This window comes from Carcharhinus amblyrhynchos, chromosome 32 (genome assembly GCF_965287045.1).
Source record: "Carcharhinus amblyrhynchos chromosome 32, sCarAmb.v2.hapA, whole genome shotgun sequence".
Classification (NCBI taxonomy): Eukaryota; Metazoa; Chordata; class Chondrichthyes; order Carcharhiniformes; family Carcharhinidae; genus Carcharhinus; species Carcharhinus amblyrhynchos.
Genome location: NC_137355.1, coordinates 14,354,875 through 14,374,427, shown reverse-complemented (window position 1 = coordinate 14,374,427; position 19,553 = coordinate 14,354,875). Strand labels below are relative to the sequence as shown.

At 46.6% G+C, this 19,553-nt stretch overlaps 1 protein-coding gene across 4 annotated transcripts in view; it reads left to right on the top strand.

The window, feature by feature from the left end:
• The window catches only part of celf6 (CUGBP Elav-like family member 6), a 691,837-nt gene that overhangs the window by 450,606 nt on the left and 221,678 nt on the right, over positions 1 to 19,553 (top strand). For all 4 annotated transcript variants that reach the window (XM_080216157.1, XM_080216156.1, XM_080216158.1 and 1 more), the window contains exon 3: positions 7,462 to 7,510. In XM_080216157.1, the coding sequence (XP_080072283.1) occupies positions 7,462 to 7,510 (49 nt within the window). The remainder of the gene's footprint in view (positions 1 to 7,461; positions 7,511 to 19,553) is intronic.

The window sequence follows — 19,553 nt, the reverse complement described above, 5'->3', positions numbered from 1 at the left end:
TTAATGTAAGCCTACTCGTGACACGAATAAATAAACCTTAAACTTTAAATTCTCTCTCAGCGTACCCAAACAGGCGCCAGAGTGTGGCGACTAGGGGATTTGCACAGCAACTTCATTGCAGTGTTAATGTAAGCCCACTTGTGACACTAATAAATAAACATTAAAATTTAAATTCTCCCTCAGTGTACCCGAACAGGCGCCAGAGTGTGGCAACAAGAGGATTTGCACAGTAACTTCATTGCAGTGTTAATGTACACCTGTGCAGCTACGCTGAGGGAGAATTTTAGAATGGCCAATGAACCTAGCCAGTAAGTCTTTCGGAGGAATTCAGAACATCTGGAGAAAACCCACGCAGACACGGGGAGAACATGCAAACTCCACACAGACGGTGACCCAAGCTGGGAATCTAACCCGGGTCCCTGGCGCTGTGAGGCGGCAGCGCTAACCGCTGTGCCAGAAAATCCCGCCCCACGGTTAACGCTTACAAGTCCAATCAATGTGACTTCTGTGGCAACGCGCGAGCAGCGGGCGCAGCTGCTTTCTAAGCGTGGGTTCGCTTCCCGGTGTCGCAGCCTGCGACCTTCCAGCCACTCAAACCAGAAGCTCCAAGCGTGAAACTAAGGTTGATGGGCAGAGATTTAAATCTCTCTCTCGTCCTGCGCCTCTTCAAGCCCTACCTACCCGCCTGAGATTGCTGCTCTGTGGCTTGCGTTGTTAATGAGTGTTGTCAGACAGGGAGCAGTTTGACGCGGTGATGTCATCGAACACCGTTTTCGCACATTTGCCATGTTGTGAAGATGTTGTTATAACAGTTAGATGCCCAGAATGTTTAGCATCTGTTGTGGATTTTCAGTAGTATATGCTAATGAGCCACTCACAACTCGAGCAGCGAAGCCAGAGGAGGAATATTAATGCACTTGGCTCTCTCTCCAGGTCTCCATAGAGACATCCCATCGACTGGATGCCAGCACCATAACTACAAATATGACACTTAAAGGGCCGCACTGTTTCTCTGACTTATTCCCCCATCCCCTTTTACATTTGGCCAACAATCAATGCAGCAAGGCTACTCACAGTGTGGGGAAATGTGAGGTGATGTAAGAAGAATAGAGATGCAAACTATTTTCTAAATGGGGAAAGGTTTCGTTCACCTGAAGCACAAAGGGACTTGGGAGTCCTGGTTCAGGATTCTCTTAAAGTTAACATGCAGTACGAAGGCAAATTCAATGTCAGCATTCATTTCTAGAGGGCTAGAATACAAGAGCAGCGATAGAATCCCATCTATCATCGAATTCCTACAGTGCAGAAGGAGGCCATTCAGCCCATTGAGTCTGCGCCAACCACAATCCCACTCAGGCCCTATCCCAATACAGTTACCCTAGCTAGTTCCACCTGGCGGCACAGTAGCATAGTGGTTAGCACGGCTGCTTCACAGCTCCAGGGACCCGGAGGAAACCCACGCAGACACGAGGAGAATGTGCAAATTCCACACAGACAGTGACCAGAGCCGGGTGTTCGATTCCCGGCTCAGGTCACTGTCTGTGTGGAGTTTGCACATTCCCCTCGTGTCTGCGTGTGTTTCCTCCGGGTGCTCCAGTTTCCTCCCACAGTCCTAAGATGTGCAGGTTAGGTTGATTGGCCATGCTAAAATTGCCCCTTCGTGTCCTGGGATGTGTAGGTTAGAGGGATTAGTGATTAAATATGTAGGGGTACGGGGATAGGGCCTGGGTGGGATTGTGCTTGGTGCAGACTCGATGGGCCAAAGGGCCTCTTTCTGCACAGTAGGGTTCTATGTTCTATGTTCTATGACACTAGGCACAATTCATCATGGCCAATCCACCTAACCCGCACATTATCGGACTGTGGAAGGAAATCGGAGCACCCGGAGGAAACCCACAGGGCCAATGTGCAGATTTTGCACAGACAGTGGCCTGAGCCGGGAATCGAACTGGGGTCCCTGGCACTGTGAGGCAGCAGCGCTAACCACTGTGCCACCCCAATCCAATGCTTGCATTCATTTCTGGAGGGCTGGAATACAAGAGCAGGGATGTACTGCTGAGGCTGTAAGAGGCGCTGGTCAGACCCAATTTGGTATATTGTGAGCGGTTTTGGGCCCCATACCTAAGGAAGGATGTGTTGGGCTTTGTGGGACTCCAGAGGAGGTTCACGAGAATGATCCTAGGAACGAATGTCATTTGAGAAGCAGTTGAGTAGCCTGAGCCTATACTCAATGGATGACGGGGGGATCTAATTGAAACTTACAGAATATCGCGAGGCCTGGATAAAGTGGATGTAGAGTGGATGTTTCCACTAGTGGGAGAAAGTAGAACTTGGGGGGCACAACCTTAGAGTGAAGGGATAGTCCTTTAAAACAGAGATGAGGAAGAATTTCTTCAACCAGAGGGTGGTTAATCTATGGAACTCATTGCCACATAAGGCTGTGGAGGCCAAGTCAGTGAGTGTATTTAAGACAGAAATAGATAGGTTCTTGATCAATAAGGGGATCAAGGGTTATGGGGAGAAGGCAGAAGAATGATGATGAGAATCATATCAGCCATGACCGGATAGCAGAGCAGACTTGATGGGCCAAATGGCCTAAATCTGCTTCTATATCTTATGGTCTTATGGTCTACATCAAGGTGCATGATTGCGCCTCACACATGTTACCTTGAAGTGTCTGACTTCCCAAAGCTTGCCCATCATTTTAGAATTGATTGAGGAAAAATCTCATTGCTTCCCAAAGCTGAGCGACATGAATAATATACAGGAATCAGGATATTTTCCTTGTCAGGAGGAAGAATCAGGCTCCCTAGCCTGGCATTTAAGAGCATAGAATTTCTACATTGCAGAAGGAGGCCATTTGGCCCATCCGGTCTGTACTGACTCTCCGACAAAGCATCTTACCCAGGCCCTATCCCTGTAACCCACAGCCAATCCGCCTCACCTGTTCATCTTTTGGGAGGAAACTGAAGCACCTGGAGGAAACCCACGCAGACACGGGGAGAATGTGCAGACTCCGCACAGACAGTCATCCAAGGCTGGAATTGAACCCGGGTCCCTGAGGCAGCAGTGCTAACTATTGTGTCACTGTGCCACTGAGAAAAATCATAATATCAGTCATCAAGGAAATCTTCAAAAAATGGTTTCAAGTTCAATATTTTGTAATATCTTTAAATGGCTGTAATTTTTACTTGAATTTATGCCAATTATCAGCCTTATCCTGGAGTATTCCTTCTGAGGAAATATCCTTCACTCTTATACCCTGGGCAATGTCATCGCTGGGACCAGAAGACTCCACTGATATAAAGGGCTGGACAATTCAGGCCTTTGAGTGGGATTCTGAGTTCGGTTCCAATCTAGCACCTCTGGGTGGCACAGTGGCACAGTGGTTAGTACTGCTGCTTCACAGTGCCAGAGACCCGGGTTCGATTCCCGGCTTGGGTCACTGCCTGTATGGAGTTTGCACGTCCTCTCTGTGTCTGCATGGGTTTCCTCCAGTTTCCTCCCACCATCTGTAAGATGCGCTGGCTATGCTAAATTCTCCCTCAGTGTGCCCAGAGTGTGGCAGCTTGGGGATTTTCACAGTAACTTCATTGCAGTGTTAATGTAAGCCTACTTGTGACACTGATAAATAAACTAAAATTCTGATGCCATTACCAAATTGACCAAATATATCTTCTCAACTGATGCCCCACAAGAACAATTTGCAGTTAGACAATTGCTGTTAATATAGTAAAACACTGTGCCACTGTGTGGTGGCACGGTGGCACAGTAGTTATCACTGTTACCTCACAGCGCTAGGGACCTGGGTTCGATTCCCGGCTTGGGTCACTGTCTGCGTGGAGTCTCCCCATGTCTGCATGGGTTTTCTCTGGGTGCTCTGGTTCCCTCCCACACTCCAAAGATGTGCAGGTTAGGTGGACTGGCCATGCTAAATTGACCCTAGTGTCAGGTTAGTAGGGTAAATAAGAAGGGTTGTGGGGATTGTGATCAGTGCAGATGTGATGGGCAGAATGGCCTCCTTCTGCACTGTAGGGATTCTATCTGAAGGAGCCGTATCAAGCACAATTTGATTATAGCTATCTCAAGCGATTTTTTAAAAATACTTAGTTGTGGGACATGGGCATCGCTGGCTGGCCAGCATTTATTGCCCATCCCTAGTTGCTCTTGAAACTGAGCAGCTTGCTAGGCCATTCCAGAGGACAGTTGAGAATTGACCACGTTGCTATGGCTCTGGCGTCACATGTAGGCCAGACCGGGCAGATTTCCTTCCCTAAAGGGCATTAGTGAACCAGATGGGTTTTTTCCGACAATGGTTTCATGGTCATCAGTAGATTCTTAATTCCAGCTTTTTTTTATTGAATTCAGATTACACCACCTTCCGTGGCAGGGGTTTGAACCCAGGTCCCCAGGACAATATCTGAGTTTCTGGATTAACAGCCTAGCGATAATAACCATGAAGTATTATCTGGAGTTTCTGGATATCAAGATAGAGTAGTAGCATGGCCTTTTACGGGGGGAGGGGGTTTGTCTCCCAAGGGTTACGTGACCAGTGAGGGATCATCCCAGCCGGAAGCTGAGTCAATCCCATGTGCCATGTGCTGAGGAGGCACGCCTAGATGGGGCCAGGAAGTTGAGCAGAGCAATCACATTTGTAATCTCATCTGACCTTGTTGTACATATATACATATAATCTTCTCTTGGTAATAAATGCTTTTATTGTTAAAGCTACACCAAGTCACCCACGATCTATTCTAGATGGATAACCTACATCTTTGTCAATGAGATTTTACACTTTCAAGGAGTAAACTAAATGAGGAGAGAGAGGGAATTCCAAACTTTAGGCCTTTGGCAACATTGAAATCCTGGGTCAAATGCCCTGGGGATTCGGGTTCGAATCCCACCACAGCCAGATGGTGGAATTTGAATTCAGTAAAAAATATCTGGAATTAAGAATCTACTGATGACCACAAAACCATTGTTGATGGTCATAAAAACCCATAGGCAGCACGGTGGCACAGTGGTTAGCACTGTTGCCTCACGGCGCCAGGGACCCAGGTTCAATTCCAGCCTTGGGTGACTGTCTGTCCAGATGTTGTGCATTCTCCTGCGTGGGGTTTCCTCCAAGTGCTCTGGTTTCTTCCCACACTCCAAAAGTGTGCAGACGAGTTGGCCATGCTAAATTGCCCTTTGGTGGGTAGGGGCATGGCATTTGGTGCTTTGCTCGATTGGAGAGTCAGTGGAGAAAAGGTGGGCTGAATGGCCTTTGTCTGCGTTTTAAGCGTACTGTGAATCTGTGATTTGTTTAGCAGGTAACTAACGATTAGCATGTGGGCACAGCAGACTGAGGGAATCTCCTCAGTTGGAAACACTTTGTACACCTTGATCCACTTGTGAGGACTTAGCTTACACTGTAGGAAAATCTCAGTCTGGACTAATTTCTGAATGAATTATTTACTTTCAAGAGTGAGGAGGGTCGAATGAACGCAGGCCATTAGAGAAGAAGATTAATTTTGAAATAAAGAATTTACGACGGATTAAGCTATTACATTTGGGCATTGTGGATTGGTAAGGGGGATGTGAGGATGTCTATTATCCAGATATTTTAAAAAATGAATTGCCTCAAAGAAAAATAGACTTCTAATTGTGGAAACCCAGCAATGAAATAAATCATTCAAACATGAAGAAAATTAGTTAGCTAGAAAAAAAAATGGAATTGCTTCAATTCTTGCCCAAGTTGGGTGGCACAGAGGCACAATGATTAGCACTGGTGTCCCGCAGCACCAGGCACGGGGATCGATTCCCGGCTCAGGTCACTGTGTGGAGTTTGCACATTCTCCCCATGTCTGCATGGGTTTCCTTCAAGTGTTCTGGTTTCCTCCCACAGTCTGAAAGACGTGCTGGTTAGGGTGCATTGGCCGTGCTAAATTCCCCCTCAGTGTACCCGAACAGGCGCCGGAGTGTGGCAACTAGAGGATTTTCACAGTCACTTCATTGCAGTGTTAATGTAAGTCTACTTGTGACACTAATAAATAAACATGAAACTTTATGATTGCTAGATTTTTTTTCTAAGCCATCAAACAATCTCACACTAATTAATGCGGCACGTTGGCACAGTGGTTGGCACTGCTGCCTCACAGTGCCAGGGATCCGGGTTCAATTCCCAGCCTTGGGTCACTGTCTGTGTGGAGCTTGCATGTTCTCCCCGTGTCTGTGTGGGTTTCCTCCGGGTGCTCCGGTTTTCTCCCATGGTCCAAAGATGTGTGGGCTAAGTTGATTAGCCACGCTCAATTACCTGACAAAGGAGCAGCGCTCCGAAAGCTAGTGGCTTTTGCTACCAAATAAACCTGTTGTAGTTTAACTTGGTGTCATGTGACATCTTACTGTGTTTACCCCTGTCCAATGCCGGCATCTCCACATCATGGGTTCTATGATTAGGGGGATAGGGCATGGGTGGCACATTGCACATGGGATTGGCTCAGCTTCCGGCTGGGATGATCCCTCACTGGTCACGTGACCCTTGGGAAACAACATCCCCCCCTCCACTACCACCCCAGCTCCCAGCCGGAAAGGGCCATGCTATTACACTATCTTGATATCCAGAAACTCCAGTTAATGCTTCATGGTCATTATCGCTAGGCTGTTAATCCAGAAACTCAGCTATTGTCCTGGGGACCTGGGTTCGAACCCCCACCACGGAAGGTGGTGAAATCTGAATTCAATAAAACAAAAAGCTGGAGTTAAGAATCTACTGATGACCATGAAACCATTGTCAGAAAAAACCCATCTGGTTCACTAATGCCCTTTAGGGAAATGGGATTGTTATCAGTGCAGGCTCGATGGGCCAAATGGCCTCCTGTAGGGTTCTGTGATTACAGGGATAAGGCATGGGTGGGATTGTTATCAGTGGTGACTCGATGGGCCGAATGGCTTCCTTCTGCATTGTAGGATTGTATGATTACAGGGATAGGGGCTGGGTGGGGTGGGATTGTTGTCGATGCAGGCTCGATGGGCCGAATGGCCTCCTTCTGCACTGTGGGGATTCTATGATTAGAGGGATAAGGGCATGGATGGGATTGTTATCAGTGGTGACTCGATGGGCTGAATGGCTTCCTTCTGCATTGTAGGATTCTATGATTACAGGGATAGGGGCTGGGTGGGGTGGGATCGTGCAGGCCCGATGGGCCGAATGGCCTCCTCCGGCACTGTGGGGATTCTAGGATTTTGATGATAGATGAAAATCAAGCCCACTCTGGGCGCATCGCTATCAGCCATGAACGTGTTGCTAATGTTTTCCAACTCTGGGTGGGCAGGTTACATGCTCAAGTTTGCTGTTGCGTGGCGAGTTGTCGAGGAGACAGAGGTATTGTGTCGTTTTTGCTTTAGCTCTTCTGCTGAAACGTTATTTCTCTCCGGGTTGCCTAACCGTCCTCTCTTTCTTGCTTCTTTTTGTTTTTGCAGATGAACCGCCCAATTCAGGTGAAACCTGCAGACAGCGAAGGTCGAGGAGGTAGCTATCAAATCCAAAATTAGACTTGCACCTTTTTTTTTTGCTTGTAATGGGCCTCCGTCAGCCCCAGCAGCCTGACCCTGACAAGTCACCACATTGTGTTGTGTGCAGCGAGCTAGCCAGGAGATTTAATCGCTAATCACGGGCTTGCATTCACTGAGAAATAGCAGAGCGTGCCAAGTGCAATTTAATTTGCCCACTTAATGTCCCTTCTCTCAATTGGCAGATACACAAATGTGTCGCTTTACTGACAGTCGGGAGTGCTGTTTACAAATAATCCTTTCTTTTCCCTCTCCACCTCCCCCCCCCAACCCAATGTCAGAATGTGAAAGCAATTACTGTCAGCATCAAGGCTGACAAATCTTAAGGTGTTAGTCTCGGTGCCTGGCTTGTTGTGGGGGGGGGGTTCTGGTTAACCGCTTGTGGGCTTTTGTTACCCCTGCTTGTTGGTGACGTTGAGCGCTGTTCCTTGTCAAATGGTGAGTGAGACCATCTTCTCCTCCCCTAGAGTATCAGAATTCAGGAGAGCTGGGAGCGACATGCGTTGAGCCAGTGTGAAACTAAGGACTTAGTCTAGAACAGCTCTGGTTTAAGGGGAATTTACTTCAAATGCTATGTTTTAAGAGTGGTTAGACCCCCTTTGTATAACTCGCACCTGGTGTCATCACCCACCTTATTGGTAAATTATTGCGCTAATCATGGTCAATGTTCTTGTTTGTTAATGCACTTCATTCATCAACTAATATATTTCCCTATTTGTGATAGATCTGTAAGTGTATACACTTCACCCGAGTGCTTTGTTTGATGTTGCTCGCAGACGTGTTGGAGTTTGACAAAAGAGAACCTGTGGTTGTCCCACTGAGATTTTTTTGTACAGTTCAGATTGAATTTAGCAGAAAGATTTTACACTCGCGCCATCCCGCATTGCTGAAAGCTTAGAACTCAAAACAATTTGTTTCTTGATGTTTATTCCCCTCTTTTTTAAACATTTGTGATTCCTGTGTCTGCCTGGGAAGGAAGTGAAGATCAAAGTTCAAAGAACAAGGAAAATAGGAACAGACCCTTTAGCTGTCCAGTCGCTGGTCATGATGCCCTGTCTAAGTTTAAAAAGAATCTTCTGCCCTTACTCTGACCATATCCCCCTATTCCCTCCCAATTCACGTATCCATCCAGATGCCTCTTAAATGTTGCTAACGTACCTGCTTCCATCACCTCCTCTGGCAGCGCGTTCCAGGCACCCACTGCTCTCTGTGTGAAAAATGTCCCCAGCACATCTCCCTTAAATTTTCGCCCTCTCACCTTGAGCCTGTGTCCCCTTGTAATTGGCGGCACAGTGGTTAGCACTGCCGCCCACAGCGCCAGGGACCCGGGATCGATTCCCAGCTTGGGTCACTATCATTGGGGAGTCTGCACCTTCTCCCCATGTCTGCATAAGTTTCCTCTGGGTGCTCCAGTTTCCCCCTGCAGTCCGGAAGATGTGCTGGTTAGGTGCATTAGTCAGGCTAAATTCTCCCTCAGTGTACCCGAACAGGCGCTGGAGTGTGGCGAATAGGGGATTTTCACAGTAACTTCATTGCAATGTTGATGTAAGCCTACTTGTGACATTAATGGTAATAAGTCTTTGGAGGCAGAATCCTTTTCACCAACACCCCTTTATTTACAATTCCAACAGCAGTTACAGAGTGCTATCAGTCAACAGTCTACCCTCGGGAGTGCCAGAGGAACTGACACGCCTGGCTAAATACAAGGAAAAGACTCCCTCATTGGGCCATCCTTACTCAGGGAGTTCATATTCCAACCTCAATGGCCTTAATGAAGTCATTGCACTAATAAATAAACTTAAATTTAAAGATTGACACTTCCATCCTGGGAAAATAAGATAACATTGATTGATGATTACTTACCCAGAATGCAATTAAGTTTCTTTTTAGCATTCCGACTGCACCAGTTAGTTTAGCACAGAGTCAAAGTGAATGGCTCAACTGAGATGGACGCCTTGGCAGCCAAGTTATTTGTTGAATGTTGTTATCAAACCAATTTCACCATGATTGTGCTATCAGCATCCAGGTTTTTCTTCTCTCATCTTACCTGCTTGCTGTTTCTCAATGATTATTGGTTCAGCTTGGGGTCCTCTTCCAAATGGTGGAACCCAGTGGCACGTCTCTCAACCCTCAACGCCACCTCTGTGCCATCAGACAAGTCATGCGCTAGGCGAAATACTTGCCAACTAAAGCCACAAACTCTGCCACTCTACCTTCCTGACTCCACTCCCTTTCTCAACATTCACCATATCAAATCTCTTGCGTCTCCGATCATAGAATCACAGAGTCTCTACTGTGCAGAAGAGGCCATTCAGCCCATCATGTTTGCACTGACTACAATCCCACTCAGACCCTACTTCTACAACCCCACACATTTAACCCCATTAATCTTCTGACACCAAGGGTCAATTTAACATGGCCAATAAACCTAACCCACGCAATCAACCTAACCCATGGTTAACACTGTTGCCTCACAGCGCCAGAGACCTGGGTTTGCTTCCCAGCTTGGGTCATTGTCTGTGTGGGATTTGCATATTCTCCCCATGTCTGCGAGTGTTTCTTCTGGGTGCTCTGGTTTCCTCCCACACTCCGAAGATGTGCAAGTTAGGTGCATTGGCCATGCTAAATTACCCCTTAGAGTCAGGGAGACTAGTTAGTACAAATGCATGGGGTTTTGGGGATAGGGCCTGGATGGGATTGTGGTCGGTGCAAACTTGAGGGGCCAAATGGCCTCCTTCTGCAATATAGGTTTCTATGTCTCTATCTTTGGAGCGTGAGAGGAAATCAGAGCAGCCAGAGGAATCTCACACAGACACAGAGAGAACATGCAAACTTCACACAGATAGTGACCAGAGGCTGGAGTTGAACCTGGGTCCCTGGCGCTGTGTGGCAGCAATGCTATTTGCCATCGGGGATGTAGATTAGACTGGAATGCAGAGCAGGCTGTCTCCAGTTACTCCGTTGATAGAAGCTGGGACTGTTCCCTCCAGACCAAAGAAAGTAAAGTCAGATTTAACGAGCGTATGGCACAGGTCCCTGATGCTGTGAGGCAGCAATGCTCACCACTGCGCCAGCGTGCTGTCCTGTTTGACCCAGAGCTGGGTTTCAAAGCCTGAGTTCTATCCATGCACCAAAACCATTTCTTTCCAAATCTATAGTATTGCCCATTTCTGGCTCTATCTTAGTCTGAGAACAACTCAGAAAAATGTTTCCATTCTTTCATCCCATTAACATCTAATTTCTCCAATGCTGGACACTTCTCATAGAGTCATAGAGATTTACCGCTTGGAAATAGGTCCTTCGACCTGTCCATGCCACCTTTTTTTTAAACACCTAAGCTAGTCCCAATTGCCCGCATTTGACCCATATCCCTCTATGCCCATCATACCCATGTAACTGTCTAAATGCTTTTTAAAAGACAAAAATGTACCCACTACTACTACTGCCTGTGACAGCTCGTTCCACACATTCACCACCCTCTGTGTGAAAAAATTACCCCTCTGGACCCTTTTGTATCTCTCCCCTCTCACCTTAAACCTATGCCCTCTAGTATTAGACTCCCCTAGCTTTGGGAAAAGATATTAACTATCTATCTGATCTATACCCCTCCTTGTTTTACAGGCCTCTATAAGAACATCCCTAAGCCTCCTACGCTCCATGGAAAAAAAAAATCCCAGTCTATCCAGCCTCTCCTTGTAACTCAAACAATCAAGTCCCGGTAGCATCCTAGTAAACCTTTTCTGCACTCTTTCTAGTTTAATAATACCTTTTCATAACAGGGTGACCAGAACTGTGCACAGTGTTCCAACCGTGACCTTTGCAATGTCTTGCACAACTTCAACAAGACATCCCAACTCCTGTATTCAATGTATTTTTCTCTTGTAGAAACTGTAAATATGCCAATATGTAGATACCTAAATCATGTTTGTTGCCTCACCTATATTATTGTTGGTTCCCATCTGCCAACACATTGAAGTTAAAGCCTCGATGGCACCCCATCTCCACAACTTCCTTCAATTCAGCCTAATGTCATAGTATCCCTATAGTGCGGAAGGAGGCCATTCAGCCCATCGAGTCTGCACCAACAACAATCCCACCCAGTCCCTTTCCTCAGAAACCCAGATATTTGTTCTACTAGTCCCCTTGACATTAAATGTCAATTTAGCATTGACAATCTACCTAACCTACACATCTTCGGACACTAAGGGACATTTTAGCATGGCCAATCCACTTAACCTGCCTCTTCAAACCTTCCTGAAGTCCATTGCTTTGACCAGGTTTTCAAGTATTTTCTACTTTTTCACCCTCGTCCTTCCTCTATTGCCATCTTTCGAGTCTGAGAGGAAACCGGAGCACCCGGAGGAAACCCATGCAGACATGGGGACAACGTGCAAACTCCACACAGTCACCCGAGGTTGGAATCGAACCCGGGTCTCTGGCGCCTTAAACCAGCAGTACCAACCACTGGGCTGCCCGAATGTTTTAAATTTTTTATGAGTCACAAATTAGATCACATTCACACTGCAATGAAGTTACTGTGAAAATCTCCCAGTCGCCACACTCCGGTGCCTGTTCGGGTACACTGTGGGAGAATTTAGCACGGCCAATGCACTTAATCTACAATTCTTGGGGCTGTGGGAGGAAACTGGAGCACCCGGAGGGAACCCATGCAGACAAGGGCAGAACGTGAAAACTCTAAACAAACCTAAGCCAGGAATTAAACCTGGATCCCTGACACTGTGTGGCAGCAGAGCTAACCACTGTGCCACCATGCCACCCCAAATCAAATCAACCCTAACTTGCCCCTTAATGTATTGTAGCATCCTTTGACCTGCTGACCTTAGCCAACCCTCCTCCCCTCCCCATCTGTAGTCACACACCTCTTGCTAAAACCGGCCGTTATATCCTCTTCGATTCTCTCTCCCCCTCTTTCATGAAGTCCATTGCTTTGACCAGGTTTTTGGGTATCTTCTACTTCTTCACCCTTGTCCTTCCTCTGTTATCATTTATTCACTCTCGCTCCATCCCAAGCTCACCATGGGACATTTTCTCTGCTGAGGACATCGTGTACAAGCAAGAGCTTGCTGGTGCTTGCTGAAGATGCCATCGTTACCCCAGCTATTTGTCCACCAATGTATGTCAATTCCCCTGATGGCTCTTCAGCTACCTGTGACAATGTCATTAGTGCACAAATCAATCCTTCATCTGCGAGTAAACATATTGAAAAAAATCAGCAAAAATGAAAAATGAACAATTATTCAGTCACCATGTCAATGAGTTTAATATTGTGATGAGGTTTATATTTGCTTTCCTGAATTTTTAGGAGGGGATTGTCTTCTGAGAAAATTGTCTTCAGAGTAATTTATTACTTGCGGAGGGAGAAGAACTGGAGAGTTCATTGTTTCTCTTGCAATAGCACAACGGGGGCAGTGCCATGTAATGCTGACATTGCGTGGACAAGCAAAACACAAAGGCCTCGCATGAGCAAAAACTGACCATTCGCTTTGAACTGTGTAATCTTAACCTCTTCATGAAACTCATCTCACTGCTACTCTCCCAAGTTCAAATTTAGCTCGCAAATGTTTAGGTTTCTTCATGAAGATTTAATCATTTTGGTTAATGTTTTAACCCTATTCTGGCCAGCATGTAGTCTTTGGTGTCTAATCCAAACATTTGGGTGCCAGACTGCAACATTCAGTCTCTCCGACACATGCTATCATTCACTCGCATCATGGCTGTTGTACCTAAGTTCCAGTCCCTCAGTACTCTAGTCTAACAAAAAACCATTGATCGTTGTCTTATCAATTCCAATTGTCCTCACTTTTTGGGAGCGAGGAATCTATCTTTCCATGTGAAGGAGTTGAACCATCAGAAGTATTAAGCTGACTCACGTTCGAGACTACTTTTGTAAGACATGTAAGCGTAAGACTTCCCTATTGTGCGTAACACTTAACATTCTTCTTCCTCGAGCCGTAGTCATTATGGTGATAGTTATTGATTGGAAAGAGGCTTTACACGAACCATGTAGGCCGATGCATAATGATACAGTGCCGCGCAACAGTAGCAAGCACCAATGTTGGGATGTGTGATACTGTGAGAATCATAGCTTGTACACCATATAGACCACTCAGTGACTTTAACTCCTGTCGATCAATGACGTCGTATGGATGTGGATCTGATGACATTATATTAACCATGAGTAGCCTTTTTATACATGGTCAATGTTTGCCTTAGATTTCGGGTTACTAATTATCTAACATTTCAGAAAGGGAGTTTCCCCATCCTCTTTTTTATTGTTATGCAAATGAAAAGCTGTTAAGTGAAACAGTGTAGCGGGAGTTGTCATAAATCGGGCCAAATCTCGCCACCACTTAAAGGACGGTATAAAGCCAGGTGAAATGGGAGAGCCTGACGACAGATATTCTTCAGGGCATAGACCAGAACCACTCCTGCCCTGCCTCTTGCTTGCTTTCATCTCTCTCTCACCTTCTCTGTCTCTAGCCCTCTCTCTCTCTCTCTCTCATCCTCCCACTCTCGCATTCTTCCTCTCTCTTCTGCCCTCTCTCTCTCTCTCTCTCTCTGTGTCTTCCCCACTCACACTCTCTCATGGTGCATCTGTAAAAATTGGTGAGAGTCATAGCAGGCATTTTGCATTACTTTAGCCTCCTTCAAAAGTAGGTGGTCTTTCTTAACTATAGCGTCAGCGTGAAGGGACCAGGACAGGTTGTTGGTGATCTGGACACCAGGAAACTTGAAGCTCTCGACTATCTCCACTTCATCCCCATTGATATAGACAAGGGCATGTCCTCCATTACACCTCCTGAAGCCGATGACTATCTCCTTAGTTTTACGGACATTGAGATTAACAATGCTATGAAAATATCAGGCATTGTCCGTAAACCCTTGCTCGATGATATTCGAGGATGTAGGACTGCAAACTCTTCGGTAATATTTCTTCAACAAGGAAGAGAAGGCTCGTGGACAAACAGCTCATGAAGAAGCCACTTTCTCAGGCAAGACATGAATGGCAGCATGTGCTCCTCATGGGATATAATAATGTGAGGTGCTCACTCTGGCTCACTCCCTCAAAAATTACTCATCGGATATTTCCTGCTTTTGAGTTTACCCCTTAAAAATGCAATGTTGTCTCTCCTCCTGTTTCCTGTCTTCTGTTAATGGTACACCGATCAAACAGTGTGCCTTTTTGAAAGGCCAAACCTCCAACTCAGTCCCTTCCCACACAGCGCTGTGGCTAATCAATTAGAAATGTGCGAGAAAGGATCGGAGTTATACTTCTCCCGTAATTCCTCTCACCGTTCTGGCTGGTTCCCACAAAGACACAGTTCAATGTTGGCAACCCTGGAATAGGGGAACTGCGGCTACAGATCTTGCATCCCGGGGCCCCCGTAGGGAACAGAGGAGGAGATTTGCTCATTGTGTTTGGCTCATGTCCTTTTATTAGTGTCACAAGTAGACTTACATTAATACTACAATGAAGTTACTGTGAAAATCCCTTGGTCGCCACACTCCGGCGCCTGTTCGGGTACACTGAGGGAGAATTTAGTACGGCCAATGCACCTAACCAGCACTTCTTTCAGACTGTGGGAGGAAACCCACACAGACACGGGGAGAACGTGCAAACCTTACACAGGCAGTGACCCAAGCTGGGAATCGAACCCCGCTCCTTGGAGCTGTGAGGCAGCAGTGCCAACCACTGTGCCATCATGCTGCCCTATTTGCCATTGGGGATGTAGATTAGGCTGGAATGCAGAGCAGGCTGTCTCCAGTTACTCTGTTGATAGAAGCTGGGACTGTTCCCCGCGGACCAAAGAAAATAAAGTCAGATTTAACAAGGAATGGCGCAGGTCCCTGGCGCTGTGAGGCAGCAATGCTAACCACTGCGCCACTCTGCTGTCCTGTTCAACCCGGGTTTCAAAGCCCAAGTTGTATCCACGCACCAAAACCATTTCTTTCCAAATCAGTCATAGTGTTGCCCATTTCTGGCTCTATCTTAGTCTGAGGACAACTGATGTTTCCATTCTTTCATCCCATTAACATTTAATTTCTCCAATGCTGGACTCTTGCTTGCATAATCCGCACATCTTTGGACGGTGGGCGGAAACCAGAGTACTCGGAGGAAACCCACGCAGACACGAGGAGAATGTGCAAACTCCACACAGACAGTGACCCGAGCCGGGAATCGAACCCGGGTCCCTGGAGTTGTGAGGCAGCAATGCTAACCACTGTGCCACTGTGCCGCCCTTTGTAGTTTCTTGCGGTCCTGGTCGGAGCAGAAGCCATAACAAGCTGCGACTCGCCCTGAAAGGGTGCAAAAAATGGGTGAGAGCCGTAGCGGACATGTCAAATTTCCTTAGTCTCCTGAGAAAGCAGAGGCGTTGGTGGGCTTCCTTAACTGTAGTGACAGCATGGAGGGACCAGGGCATGTTGTTGGTGATCTGGACGCCTAGAATGAAAGGGAAACCAGGAAGTTTGATTACCACATCTTTTAATCTGATGCACTTTGTGGTAAGCAACTGCATGCGCGACTAACTGTAGAAAGGAACAAAGCGACGTTAGAACATCTTCAAACCCATTGCATTAGACTTCATTAGATTGTAAAATGGAGGCCATGCGAGAGGCTGGATGCAAATGCATTATTTTCATCTGATGATTATGTTCAAAGCTTTTCCTTTTATACACGAGCACTTTGGAAATGATTTTAAATAGATGTATTCTATTGACTGAAATCAAGTCGCATTGATGTTATTCAGATGAAAATTATTCCGCAAGTCGGGAGGTCAAATCGAACCCTCTAATCCTGGAACTAATGCAATATGTTACCAGGGAGAGGCCATTCATAACACAACGGTTCCGGAGACAGCTGGAAGTGTTTATGGAGAGAGACAGAATTGGGAGACATAAAGGTGGATGAGGCAAGTGATCTGGGAGCCTTGATTGACAGGCATCCGGGATCGGGAAATGGGGTTCTGAGGTCAATTCCTGATTTTCAGTCATCCAGGTTTTTCCAGTCGTTAATTTTAATTACAGCGGAAGAACCATTTTCATAAAAACAAAGAAGATAGGAGCAGGAGGAGGCCATTCAGCCCTTCGAGCCTGCTCTGCCATTCATTAATATTATGGCTGATCATCCAACTCAATAGCCTAATCCTGCTTTCTCCCCATAACCTTTGATCCCATTCACCCCAAGTGTTATATCCAGCCTGCTCTTGAATGCATTCAATGTTTTGGCATCAACTACTTCCTATGATAATGAATTCCACAGGCTCACCACTCTTTGGGTGAAGAAATGTCTCCTCACATCCATACTAAATGGTCTACCCCAAACCCTCAGAGTGTGACCCCTGGTTCTAGACACTCCCATCATCAGGAATATTCTCCCTGCATCTACCCTTTCTAGACCTGTTAAAATTTTATAAGTCTCCATGAGATCCCCCACTCATTCGTCTGAACTCCTGTGAAAACAATCCTAATCTAGTCAATCTCTCCTCATACGTCAGTCCTGCCATCCCCGGAATCAGCCTGGCAAATCTTCACTGCACTCCCTCGAGAGCAAGAACATCAGAAAAGGAGAGCAAAACTGCGCACAATACTCTAGGTGTTGCCTCACTGAGACCCTGTATAATTGCAACAACACATTCCTGCTCCTGTACTCGAAACCTCTCGCAATGAATGTGCCATTTGCCCTTTTTACCACCTGCTGCACCTGCATGCTTAACCTTCAGTGACTGGTGCACAAGGACACCCAGGTCCCACTGTACACAGCCCTCTCCCAATTTACAGCCAATGGCTGTAAACTGGGAGAGGGGAGTGTGCAATGGGACCTGGATGTCCTTGTGCAACATTCGCTGAAGATAAGCATGCTGGTGCAGCAGGTAGTAACCTGCCTTTTTGTTTTTGCTTCCAAAGTGAATAACCTCACGCTTATCATGCGGACCACCGGGTCTCTTTTCCTTCCATCTCGGTCTTTGTGACTTGATTTGATTTATTATTGTCATGTGTATTGGGATACAGTGAAAAGTATTGTTCCTCATGCGCTGAATGACAGGAGGGATGTCGATCGGTCTGGGGGTGGGGGTATGGTGATCAGTCCAAGCGGGATAGGGGGCGTTGGCATCAGCTGGGTGGGTGGATTTAGGCCACAGAAGCCCCCATATAACTTGAGCATGGAAACCTGCACATGCACAATTGTGCCCTCAGCTGTTATTAGCCGGCTTTGGGGAGATTGAGGCATTGCCCACTCCCCCAGCTGGATTTCAAGTTTTGCTTCTTTTTTTTGACTGTCAGGTGAGATTGAACTTTTGTCCAAATTTGTCCAAAATTTGAAATTTGTCCAAAAAAGTGTTAATTTCTCCAGTTTTTACGCTCGTTTGATACTTCGTGTTATTTTGGTAAGCTTGTCCCCATAGTATTTTGGCCTCAGTAGCTTTTTGTGGTAGTGAATTCCACAGGCTAGCCCTCTCTGGGTGGAGACTCAATAATCCCACAGTGCAGAAGGAGGCCATTCAGCCCATCAAGCCTGCACCGAACACAATCCTACCCAAGCCTGAAACCCCATAACCCCATTCATTTGTCCTAACTAGCCACCCACCACACCACCCCCCCCCCCCACCCTGGCGCTAAGGGGCAATTTATCATGGCCAATCCACCTAACAAGCACGTCTTTGGACTGTGGGAGGAAACCGGAGCACCCAGAGGAAACCCATGCAACACAGGGAGAACGTGCAGACTCCACACAGATGGTGACCCAAGCTGGGAATCAAATCTGGGTCCCTGACGCTATGAGGCAGCAGTGCTAACCACTTTGCCACCGCTATATTTTGTATCAGCCTGTTATACGATTCTAACCCAAATGTTTACAGAAATTATCTACGGATGAGGAACTTCAGATCCGAGGATAGTTTGAAGAGATTGGGACTGTTCCCCTTAGAGACAAGAAGACAAATTGGAGGTTTGATAGAGATGTTCAAAATCATGAGGTAGCTGGAGAGTAGATAGAGAGAAACAAGGATTGAGAAAGAGAAGGCATAGATTTGCACATTCTCCCCATGTCTGCATGGGTTTCCTCTGGGTGATCCAATTTCCTACCACAATCCAATGATGTGCAAGTTAGGTCATTGGCCATGGTAAATTGCCCCTTAGTGTCCAAAGATGCATGGGTTAGGTGGATTGGCCATGCTAAATTACCTCTTAGTGTCCAAATATGTACAGGTTAGATAGAATGACCATGATAAATTGTCCCTTTATGTCCAAAGATGTACAGGTTAAGTGGTTTGGCCATGCTAAATTGTCCCTTAGTGTCATAAAAGCCCTACAGTGCAAAAGGAGGCCATTCAGCCCATTGAGCCTGCACCAATAACAATCTACTCAGACCCTATCCCCTTAACCCCATGCACTTGCCCTGCTTAATTTCTGACATTAAGGGGCAATTTAGCATGGCCAATGCACCTAACCCGCACATCTTTCAGACTGTGGGAGGAAAGTGGAGCACCCTGAAGAAACCCATGCAGACACGGGGAGAATGTGCAAACTCCACTTTGGTGTCCAAAGATGTGCAGGATAGGTGAATGCATAGATTAGATGGATTAGCCATGATGAATGCGTGGTGTCATGGGGACAGGGCGGAGGAAAGGGCCTGGGTTGGGGAGTCAGCACAGACTCGATGAGGCTACGGGGTTAGGGTTGGGGTGGAACTGGGTAAGATACTCTTTCAGAGAGTTGGTTCAGACTCACTGGGCCGAATAATGACCTCCCTCTGCACTCCAATTTAGATGATGCGCGATAGAAGCAAATATAATGTGATGAACAGAAAAACGTAGTCACACGGCGAGTGGTTGGGGGTGTCCGGACATGAGTTAGCAGGCCAGGTCACCGGGTACCCCCATCTGCAGTCCACCATGTCTGCACTTGGTGCTGACCCACATGCCTGATGAATGAAGCCTCAACTCACCGTGATTTAAGAGGTTGGAGGCAAGGGGAAGGGA